Below are 11,730 nucleotides of genomic sequence, written 5' to 3' on the forward strand. Positions count from 1 at the left end.
CCATCTCTGGGCTGGTAGTCTTGGGTTCTATAAGAGAGCAGGCTAAGCAAGCCAGGGGAGGCAAGCCAGTAAAGAATATCCCTCTATGGCCTCTGCATCAGCTCCTGCTTCCTGACCTGCTTGAGTTCCAGTCCTGCATCCTTCGGTGATCAACAGCGGTATGGAAATGAAAGCCAGAAAAACCCTTTCCTCCCCAACTTGCTTCTTGGTCATGATGTTTGTGCAGGAATAGAAACCCCGACTAAGACACAAACAAACAAACAACAACAACAAAAACCCTGGAAGGTTCAAATGTAACAAGTGCCAATATTTCTGCCTTTCCCCTAACAGGAGCTAATACATGCAGAAGTAGCTACTACTGCAGTCCCCACATGCTGAGCTCTCCATGCCCTACTTGTATATGCCTGACTCTTTACTACTAGTATTCTCACTTACTGAGGTGGGAACAGAGGTCCATGGGGCTAGTGTTGAAGTCAATATTCAAAGTCAGTCATTGACTTACTCCTCCAGCATCCTGTGTGGAATTCCTGTGGCTACCCTTTGGTTCTTGTGACCCCTACAATCAAAATCCTCTACCTGTCTATCACATCCTCATTTGCATAAGTGTGACTTCCCACCAGGCTCAGCATCCACCACCAACCATCCAGCCTGCCTGTCGGTCTGTCATGCACAGCAGCCCCTCTTCTTTCACTTTATCACAGGCTCTTGGTGATCCCCAGCCCTCGTTAGATCTGAGTCTACCTAATCCACACCAGAACATGGAGGGGTCAATAGAGAAAAGTAGTCATAATATTTCTGCAAGACGCATCTCAAATTCATTGTTAATAACCACAGGAATGACTTCATCCTTAGATGTTAAAAAGCACATTTTATTCTGGGCTTTACATGTGAGCTCATATGCAGGAAGGCTGGAGGACAACTCTGGGGAGTCAGTTCTCTCCTCGCAGCAGGTAGGCTCAGGGGGTCCAAGGCACCTTTACCTGCTGGGTCATGTCACTGCCTCCACAGGGAACTCTATAAGCAATCACAGTCTTTCGTATCGCTTACTACTGAGGCCACTCCTGTGAGTCCCTCCCCCTTACAGTGTAACTGCTTTCTCATCCCTGGTTTTCTCATAACCTGCGGTTATGGAGGGCCTTTCCAAGATCCCAGCCAATCCCATCTTCCACTGTGCTCCTTACCCGTGCTCTCTCAGGGCCTTGGTTCTGGAAGAATCCTCTGCACTACCCCACTGTGCCTCAATCATCCCCCTCAGCCCAAGGTGAAAGCTCTTCTCTTGGGTACACTTCCACCCCATCTCTCACATCAGTCCTCTCCTTCCCTTAGGCAAAGACCTCCGTGTTTACTTCTCCTTTATGTACCCCACCTACTGTACTCAGACTCCTGTGTTGACACTACTCCACCCACACCCCTCATGCTGCCAGCCAGTGATGACTAATTCTGGGTCCTCATCTTGCTTGCTTCTCAATTGTACCTTCTGTGACTATTTCTTCTTCCTCAAAACCTCATTTGAATTCGCTCCTGCTTTTCCTCCTAGTTCTGAGCTGCTGCTCCCTCTCCTATGGGTTCCCATCTCTCCACTTCTAAATGCTGAAGTAGCCTGGAGTTGAGTTCTCTCGCGTGTCTTTCTTGTTTGAATGTACATTTGAGATCTAATAATCCTGCATACTCTTTTTTTTTTTTTTTTTTTTTTTTGGTTTTTNGANACAGGGTTTCTCTGTGTAGCCCTGGCTGTCCTGGAACTCACTTTGTAGACCAGGTCGGCCTCGAACTCAGAAATCCACCTGCCTCTGCCTCCCAAGTGCTGGGATTAAAGGTGTGCGCCACCACCACCCAGCTAATCCTGCATACTCTTATGCTGGTATCTCTAATGTCTAAGAATATATTATGGTGAACATGAGACTACCTGAAGGTTTTAAAAAGGAGACATCAGAGATCAATATTGACAGAGCACAAAGGGTGGAAGGACCAGCTAAAGGGAGACACACCCTTCCCGGGGAGCAGGAGAGGGCGGGAAGAGCTTCCAGCTAGAGCAGTATCCGAGGAATCTAAAGGATTCTTCGACTTTTAGCCTTCATTCCATGAGTTAAAAATGGGTACACACATCTTATCATCAGCGAGAAGGAAGGGTGTGATAGGAAGGAGATGAGAAGGTGGGGATTTGGGCAGGTGGATGAAGGAAGCTGGAGAACATGAACAGACACATGACATGCGTGACCTGGAGGATAAGGCGAAGCTGAGGAAGAATTTAGGGGCTCCAATCTGCGCAAGTGCCTATCTTCCCAGCAGTTCAGGAGAGAGTCAAAAGGGATACGGGGAAGTAGTTATCAGAGCGACAGTCACAAACCCTGTGGCTACAGGGAAAAGGAGAAGGGGACCCTGGGATGACAGGACAGTGGACACTAGACATTTTTATGAGGTTTCAGAATAAACACACTGGGTCGCAGGTAAAGTGGAGGATAATGAATTAGTTGTTGTTACAGATGGAAGTTCTGAAATCTGAGTTTGAAATTGGGACAATTCCAGGTAGTAGTGTGGGGTGTGAATGGTGAAGCCAAAGTCACTGGATGGAGTGCAGCAGGAGAGAATCTAGAAAGAGATGGTGCATGCTGCAAGGGTGTACACAGCAGAGACCCAAGCTAGACACAGGGAGCCAGACACAGGGAGTTGCCAGAGTCTATTTAGAAGTCCTATGCAGAGATGCTTACATAAGTCTCATCAATTGCTATTAATAAAGTATAGTATTTACCAAAAGGCCAAAAAGATAATGCCAGGTAAATGAGTTTAAAATCTAATAAATCTTAGATTGCTTCATATCATTTCATTTACCCAGAGAGCACGGGTCAGTGGTTTCGCTTAGTTTTTCTTTGTTATGCTATTCACCATGATCCGTAGGAATGTAACCAAGATGATCTTATCCACGATGAAAAATGAGGATGAAGGACATCATATGCATAAAGGATGTATTATCTGGCCTGCAAAGTTACTGAACTCTAGATTTGGCTCAGTGCCCTCTGATCATTTAACTGCATTCCAATGAATAATAAAAGTGGAAATGTCACAGTCTTTAATTATAGTTTCTTTGAACATATTTTAGGGGCTATTTTGATGTCTTTTCTGTTAAATCTGTTATCTGGTTGCAATTCACAAGAACAATTTCTGTTGTTGATTTTGTCCAGTGATCCTACATGTTCTTGCTTTTTTGTAGTCTTTGACTTTTGCTGTTGGGCTCTGGATATTTTAGATAATATATTGCAGAGATCTGGGTTCTAGTTCCTTCCCCACACTGTGTTATTTTAGAGGACATACTGTGGAGAATCTGAGTACTAGCTCTCTCTGTCATGCACTGCTTGTGAACATGCCCAGTGTCTGGCTGAACAGTACTTAGTAAAGACCATGCAGCCCCTGCCCTCTAACCCTAGCACCTGAGGGAATTCCCCAATGAGGCCTACTAGAAGTCACAGGATGAGGTGGGGTTTGGGGATCTGGAGCTCCTTTCTGACCTCGAAAAGTGCCGAGTGCAGACATTCTCACCCTGCTGACTGACGAGAACTCTGGACACACACTGCTGGACAGGCCATCTTTCTAATTTACGCTGCCATGAAGGAACAACTCCCATTGGGGTGATTAATATTTCTTAGGACCCCCTGGAGGCTCTCCATTTTTTCTCTTTCCTAAGTGTGCTTCTGCAAAGGAGCTAGCACATAGTTTAGCCTGTTTTCCTCACAGACTCTATCCCTGACCTCTCGACTTCCTGCCACAACCTATACCTATTTATTTATTTATTTATTTATTTATTTATTTATTTATTTATTTATTGCTATTTGGAGACAGGATTTTGCTTGTGTGAGGCCATATATCCTATGGCACACCAGTAAGTGCTCCTACCAGGTATATATATACACCTAGGAATGCAAATTTTGGTCAAAATTATGTTTAATTTTCCAAAGCAGTTAAAGTTGTTTTCCAAAGTAGTTGGGGGTTTTCCATTTCCAATTCCAACCAAGAGTGTGCAAAGGTAAAGTCCTGGGAGCCCTCCACCTCTGATCCATAGCCTCTTCAACCTCTGTGATGGGACTTGCCAATACAGCAAGTATAAACTTTTCTCTCCCTACAGTTACAAACAAGGGAAGTGCTTACGTTCATTTTCTTGCTTCTTTCTCTGTGAATATCTCTTCTTCCATTTTTAATATACAGAGAGAGGGAGAGGGAGAGGAAAAGACAAAGAGGGAAAGCTCTCCTCCCTGCCTAGTCTTCTTGTGGCAGCTCTAGGGATGGAAGCTGGGGCCTCACACAGCCTAGGTAAGTACACTGTCACCCTCAGCCCTGTGCAGGCTCTCGGCTGGATCTCCTGAGTGTTAAAGAAAGCCTGCTTTATTAAACTGTCCTGTGTGTAGAGAACCTCACCAGAAAGTGAAGCCAGAAGAATAACCAAGTGAGATGCTTTGAAAGTTAGACAACAATCAATTTGTGAAGACAGATACGACAAATGGATCTCTGGACTAAGGTAAATTCTAAGGACATCATTAAGAGATATCTGGGGCAGGGGTAGGGAGGGTAGGTAGAAGCTAATGGAAGCTAAAGGTTACTTCAAAGAACTTGTTAATTGGGGCTGTGATGAATTACTGCAGTCACCAGTCTGGTGATCAAGGCTGTTTTTCTGGCTTTGCTTTGTGAAGAATGTCCCTCTCAAAAGAATCTTTATGGTTTGCTGCATTCAGGAAGACAAGCCAAATGGCCCCTTCTGAAGTGACAGTTTCTCTAGTGATGTCACTTTGCAGTAATTACCATGTCATTTGGCACACCTGGAGATGACCCAGCCCTCACTCTTCCATGTGCAATCCTCCTTTAAAACTGCAGCTTCCCACGCAAATACTGACTCTTGTCCAGTTTATATGCTATAAATAAATTCTGCCAGCTTTTCGTCTTGCCATTCAATTTCTTTAAGGTAACATTTGAGAACAAAGTTCTATTTTAAGAAGGCTGAATCTCATTCTTCCAGTTAGTACTTTTGCTTAAGACATGTGTCACTATCTTGGGGTAACACACACAGACACACACACTGTCATAAGGAGGAATGCTTCACATTTGCATCTCTGGAGTCTCAGATGCCCCTGGCATCAGTTACTGATGGGCGATCAAGCAGGGTGCAGCTCGGCAGAACAGTGCCATCATTGAAATCTACTAACTAACTCTCAGAAGAGATTAATCCTTTCTGAGAGCAAACCCTGTTTGGCTGTAACAGCCTATTTAATAGAAATGGCACTGGCAGGGAGAGGCAGGCTCTTTTTTAAAAGATGTATTTATTTTATGTTATGTGTGAGTATCCTGTCTACATGTATGTGTATATACCACATGTGTGCTTGGTGCCTGTGGAGGTCAGAAGAAGGCACTGGATTCCCTGAACAGGAATTATAGATTGTTGGTGAGCTGCCATGTGGGTGCTGGGACTTGAACCTGGGTCTTTTAAAAGCACATCAAATGCTCTTAACTGCTAAGCCATTTCTTCAACCCTGAGTTTGGTTCCTAGCACCTATGCTGGGCAGCTCACAACCACGGGGAATCTGTACTCAGGTGCACATACCCACACAGAGACATATACACATAATTAAAGATAAATCTCTGTTGATTATGCGTGCCCACACATGCCATGGCACATGTCTTCAAGGTATTGAAGAGCTGAGCACTCTTGCTTTCTGAGCCACGTTACCCCTCCTCTTTAGGAGTTTTCATCTCTTAAGTTGGTTTATACTCAGATTCTGGCAGCTAGCGGATTATTCTTTTTTTTTTTTTTTTAAAGATTTATTTATTTATTATATGTAAGTACACTGTAGCTGTCTTCAGAGACTCCAGAAGAGGGAGTCAGATCTTGTTATGGATGGTTATGAGCCACCATGTGGTTGCTGGGATTTGAACTCCGGACCTTCGGAAGAGCAGTCAGGTGCTCTTACCCACTGAGCCATCTCACCAGCCCCGGATTATTCTTTTAAATATTTCTGACATAGGATCCTGGTAGCTGCTGGGAGGCTTCTGATCCAAGCAAGCCCTGACTGATCCTCTGCCTCTATTGGCCTCCAGGTTTTGGGTCAAGGTGTCCTCACAGTTCTGTGGTGACCCCTGATGGACCTGAACAGTTGATTTTATACTTTTCACCAATTTTCTTTTTCCTTTTCCTGCTGTGAGGACAGGAATGAGAATGTCCAAGTTATGCTCATGTCAGAGGTTAAACTACTCTATTTATTTCGAGTTTTGAGGCTGGGTTTGAACTATATAGCCCTGGCTGTCCTGGAACTATGTAGATCACAAATATCCCCTTGCCTCTGCCTCCTGTTTGTTGGGATTAAAAGGGTGTGCCACTATATCTGGCCCAAACTACTGTACCAATGCAAGTCAACATTTTTAAAGTTTTGCCACATACTGCTAAATTTCCCTCCATGGGGCTAGATTAATCTAAACACGGTTTTATTACTTTATTTTTCTAATTCTGAAACCTTCATTGTTCCCTCAAGATGAAGTCCACACAGCTCTGCCAAGTAGACATTCCTTGAGTGGGTGAGCCAGGCACTGGGATCTTTTGTACCATCTAGTTCTTACTTGTTCTTCAGTGTGATCCCCAAGCTCCCTGTCTCCAGTGTCCCGTGGAGGTCCTGTCCCTGGGACGCTCCATCATGTTCACTCTGTTTTTGCCCTGCTCAGTCATTTCCCCTGCACCCTATCCTGCTCTGACCACTTGCCTTGACCGCCGCCTTCTGCAGTACTTAAGTTACTTACAGTGAATCCAGCATTTTGTAGAGTGTCAGCATGACAGGCCTTACCGCACTACGGTGCATACATGCACAGTGAGAAGGGCTGGTTCAGGTGATAAATCTGGGGGTTCCTGCCATCATGGGATAATTATGAGTTTGCCATTTATAAAGTAATTGTACTTTGTTATTTTAATTTTTGGTTGCATTGTTTCCTTCAGGATTTTTCAACTTACAACATGTTTCTCTTTAATAATTAGTCTACTATATTTTTCTTCTCAATTTAAAACCTCAATTCCACTAAAAACTAATAGCTAGTCAAATAACATTTTTAGGTATCTGTACTGGCTGGTTTTGGGTGTCAACTTGACACAGCTGGAGTTATCACAGAGAAAGGAGCTTCAGTTGGGGAAATGCCCCCATGAGATCCAGCTGTAAGGCATTTTCTCAATTAGTGATCAAGGGGGAAGGTCCCTTGTGGGTGGTGCCATCTCTGGGCTGGTAGTCTTGGTTCTATAAGAAAACAAGCTGAGCAAGCCAGGGGAAGCAAGACAGTAAGGAACATCCCTCCATGGCCTCTGCATCAGCTCCTGCTTCCTGACCTGCTTGAGTTCCAGTCTTTACTTCCTTGGTGATGAACAGCAGTTTGGAGGTATAAGCTGAATAAACCCTTTCCTCCCTAACTTGCTTCTTGGTTATGATGTTTGTGCAGGAACAGAAACCCAGACTAAGACAGTATATTAAAAATTCACTGTTTTGCCGGGCGTGGTGTCACACGCCTTTAATCCCAGCACTTGGGCGGCAGAGGCAGGCGGATTTCTGAGTTTGAGGCCAGCCTGGTCTACAGAGTGAGTTCCAGGACAGCCAGGGCTACACAGAGAAACCCTGTCTCGAAAAACAAAACAAAAAAACAAAAAAAACAAAACAACAACAAAAAAATTCACTGTTTTTTCTCATTTAGAAAAATCCATACACAATAACTACTTTAAAACAGATACACATGAAAGCTTATAACTGTCACATTATAACAAGAAGATGTCCAATACAAGGAATAGGGATAACTCAAATGCAAAAAAGCTGTCACAAAATTTGAAAACAAGCTCCCCAACCCGCATGTTTAAGCTTTAAAGAAACAAAACAAAACAACATAACATAACCAGCACCACTCACGCTCCACTTGCTCAAACATGACAGAGAAGAGGAAGTCTCGGGGTGTCATGTAATACTCTCCGTCATGCTCCAGGGATGAAAACTGCATGAACCGCTGTTTGCGGAGAGAAAGTTTCTCTACTGGTCCCAAATCATTTTTCTAAAAGAAAAAGAAATAATAATTTAAGATTTTTTTCAGTATGATTTCCAAACTTAAGTATCTCCAGAGTTATCTTTAAAGGGTAAGTTAGGACTGATAACCACCAGAGCTTACATTACTCACGTAACAAGTATCAACTAAGTCCCTACATTTTTAGGCACCAATTATGACTAATTGGAGCGAAGTTATTCTCAAGTGCAAGAATGACATTCACAAGTATGTGAAGTCACAGAGACAGGGGGAAATGACACAGAGAGCACAGATTTGGGGGGGGGGGCAGGTCTCCTAGGTAAGACAAAGTCATCTTTTGATGGGATGACACTCACAGAGGCCATGTAAGGGGTTAGTAAGTCGTGGTTTCCCAAGCAAGGTAGGAATAAGGAGCAGCAGAAAGCCACTGCCACCACAGGGATAGAGAGAGTAGCAGATGATCACACCAGACAGATGTGGGTAGTAGGGCATGCACAGCTGCACTCTCATACAGCTAAGAAAGGATGTGTACGGGCCAAACACTGCTGGTACTGGAGTTTCCCAGGCTTTAGAACCCAGCTTTCCCAACAGCTGGATGACAGTGCTGCCATCTCTAAGCTTTCTGCTCCACTAAAGGCAATCTGTACACATGAACAGGCCTTGTGGCTGCACAGACTGTGACACCGCAGTGGACAACAACACTGACACCTAGGTGGAGCTCTTTCCATATGCCTCCGTCAACCTCCAACTCACAGAACCACATTCTGAAGAGACAACTCTTAAGGAGGTGCCATTTTATAAAGTTGGATGCTTGGTTCTGTTGTTTGCATCCATTTACATTTTGGCAAAGTATCTTAGTTTCTGGTGAACAACAACAGAAAGATAGAGGAAATAAGGATCCTTTTATACGTGTAATTTCTGAGCTTGAAGTTTGCCTAGAATTGTAGGCCACTTCCACATAAATAACTCCTAAATGTGACTGAGCTTCAGGCATGACTCTCCATCAGAAGATGGTTGGAAACCCTTCAATAGCCTCTACTAACACTGTTGCAATTTAGTTTGTATGGTAGCTTTCTAAATTTCTGTTACTCCCCAGGATAAACAAGTCCGCCCTATGCTCTCCAGTGCTCTGTGCTCACCAGTGGTACACTCCATTGCCTCTCACTGAGGCCAAGCTCTCTGCTATCACTAGTCAACAGCTCTTTTCTAGTTCCTTTATGAAGTATACAGTGGATGCTCCCACCTCACCTCTTACTACCAGTCCTCCCTTCACCACTGCTTTACCTTCTCTGAAGTAAACACTTAATTGAGCATATGCTAATTTCAGAAAAGCCCTAGGAAGAGTCAGAATGCAAATGAACCAAGTGCATGATTGTGTAGCAGAAAATATCTGCAGCAAGAAGTCGATTAAGCGAATGGTGTGTATGTCAGGCTGTGAGCACCATAAGCATGCCCTTACCCTCAGAATGCCCAGCTGTAACCTACTTTTAAGAAGACGGAAGCTAGGCTTGTTAAGGTCAACAAGCTTATTTAGATGAATGCAGTAGGCACTGATGGCACAGGCCATCTACCACCAACCTCTCAGTGTCCAACAAGTTCCTATACCAGCTCCTATGAGAGACAATGCAGTGTGATAAGATTTCAAGAGAGGAGGAGGATAGAAGCTAGAGTCAGAGACTCACAAAGAAAAGGATTAGAACTAGCAATTCTCCAAGCCCCAGGCTAAATGCTGCCCATTTCCTAACTAGCATGCATTACTTCCTTGGTTGTATCAAATTTGAGTAGAATGTCCTGAATAGACTGGTTGGCTGCTACACATTTAAGCAGAGGGCAAAGAAGGACTTTGAGATGATCACTTTGCAAGTAAATGTACCAACACAGTTTTGTTTGGGATATTTTTTTTTTTTCTATCAAACAGTAGTCAACTTTTAAAAGTACAATTTGAAGGTTCACAGTGGCACGTTTATCTTACATAAGTTGCACTGGCTTGCCAATGCCAACTCTAGTGCTTTAGTTTTTATTTAGTAGGCTTTACTTGCTTTACCTCACGTTCATAACTATTTTGGTCAGATCTCAAACCTACCACAAGGTTTCAATGGTCAAGAAAGCATTATTAAGAGAACAATGCTTTACTGTGTGATTTTATAAGGATGTACTATTGCAACTCCCAAGCTCTTTCTGCCTAGCTTTCAAGTAGACTATTGGGTCTGTAGTGATGCTTCTGCCTGTCGCACTCTGATATGTAGCATATTAGCTGTGTATACAGGAGTACAGTTGTGTATAGGAATACAGTTCTGTTCAACCCAGGATTTCTTTATAAATTATACTAAACTTGTTCTTTAACAGTTGCATAAATGCACAGTAAATTATGGTTACTGTCACCCCATTCTTTTCTTCTCTTACCTCCAACCTATGCCCCTCCTCTCAAGTCCCTTTCTCATGGCCTTTTTTTTTTTCTCCTTTTTGTCTTGGTACTTGCTGAGTTAAACCAGCATCATCTGTGTGACTAGTGGTTTCAAATTATCCAGTCAAGCCTAGTGGGTTCACCTTTGGGCACATAACTGAAGACAATGACTGCTCCTCCCCAGAATTGACTAGTAGCCAAAAGTTCAGCTAGGAGGGGTTTGCCTACATGAACCATCTCTATCTATAACTGGCTGACGACAGGGTCAGTCTTGTACAGGCCAAGCCCAGATAGCCTCTGCTGTCATAGAATCATATTCGTAATGGCTGTGTCATGCCAAGAAGATAGCATTTTGCAGCCTTTCTTATATTCGACATTTCTTTCTTGTTCTCTGAGCTGTGGAGGGGGTGGTATAGATGCTTTGTTAAAGACTGAATGTTGACTCATTCCTTATTTTATGGACCTTGAGCAGTCTCTGCATTTACCACAGTTCTTTGACAAGACTCTCTGAGTGTAGTATTAGTCTATGCATATAAATAAAATACTTAGAAGGTAGTTTGATGCCATGCCAATCGATGTAAGTAAATGTAGTGAGTTCTCTGGGAACTTATAGCCACAGGATGGCTGCGACTGTATTCACATTGCCAGGCATGAGTCCCCTCTTGTGAAGAGGGCCTCAGATCCAGTCAGAGAGCAAACAATTACCACCACAGTGGTTTGTGTAGTTATGCCCGTGGGCTTGTCTTGCCTGGCACACTGCTATTGTAGCTGTAGGGCTCACAGACCATTGGTGCCTTTTCTCCCCCAGTCGTGTGCATCGCTCCTTCAGGCAATGTGAAACTGTCTAGCCCAGTTCTAGCTTAATTTCACATTTTGCAACAAAGGTATGTGATCTTCAGCAATAGTATAACTCAGATTTTTAAGACTTAAAAGGGACCTAGAGAGTATTGCAAATGCCAGCACCACAGCTTTTGAGTTGCAGACCATGTTTGGTTATACCGTGTATGGCACAGGACAAGATGCTAAGTCATGCTCCAGTGCCTTCAGCAGATCTGCAATAGGCTTTGGTGGAGTCCAGACTCTTCCTTTTCTGCTTCTTTTGCTTCTTCATTTTCTGTTTTGGTTGATCCCATGTGGCCATGGGCTCTTCCTCCTAAGCTTTTCTGTTGTTGTTAAATCACTGGGTTTTCTTGTTTGTTTGCTTTTTGGTTTTGTTTTTCGAGACAGGGTTTCTCTGTATAGCCCTGGCTGTCCTGGAACTCACTTTGTAGACCAGGCTGGCCTCGAACTCAGAAATCCGCCTG

At 43.7% G+C, this 11,730-nt stretch overlaps 1 protein-coding gene across 1 annotated transcript in view; it reads right to left on the bottom strand.

Moving 5' to 3' along the window:
• Positions 1-11,730, bottom strand: part of Micu2 (mitochondrial calcium uptake 2) — an 83,855-nt gene that overhangs the window by 45,364 nt on the left and 26,761 nt on the right. Inside the window, exon 2 of the mRNA XM_021202885.2 lies at positions 7,914-8,052. Coding sequence (XP_021058544.1) covers positions 7,914-8,052 — 139 coding nt within the window. The remainder of the gene's footprint in view (positions 1-7,913; positions 8,053-11,730) is intronic.

This window comes from Mus pahari, chromosome 8, assembly GCF_900095145.1.
Source record: "Mus pahari chromosome 8, PAHARI_EIJ_v1.1, whole genome shotgun sequence".
Lineage (NCBI taxonomy): Eukaryota > Metazoa > Chordata > Mammalia > Rodentia > Muridae > Mus > Mus pahari.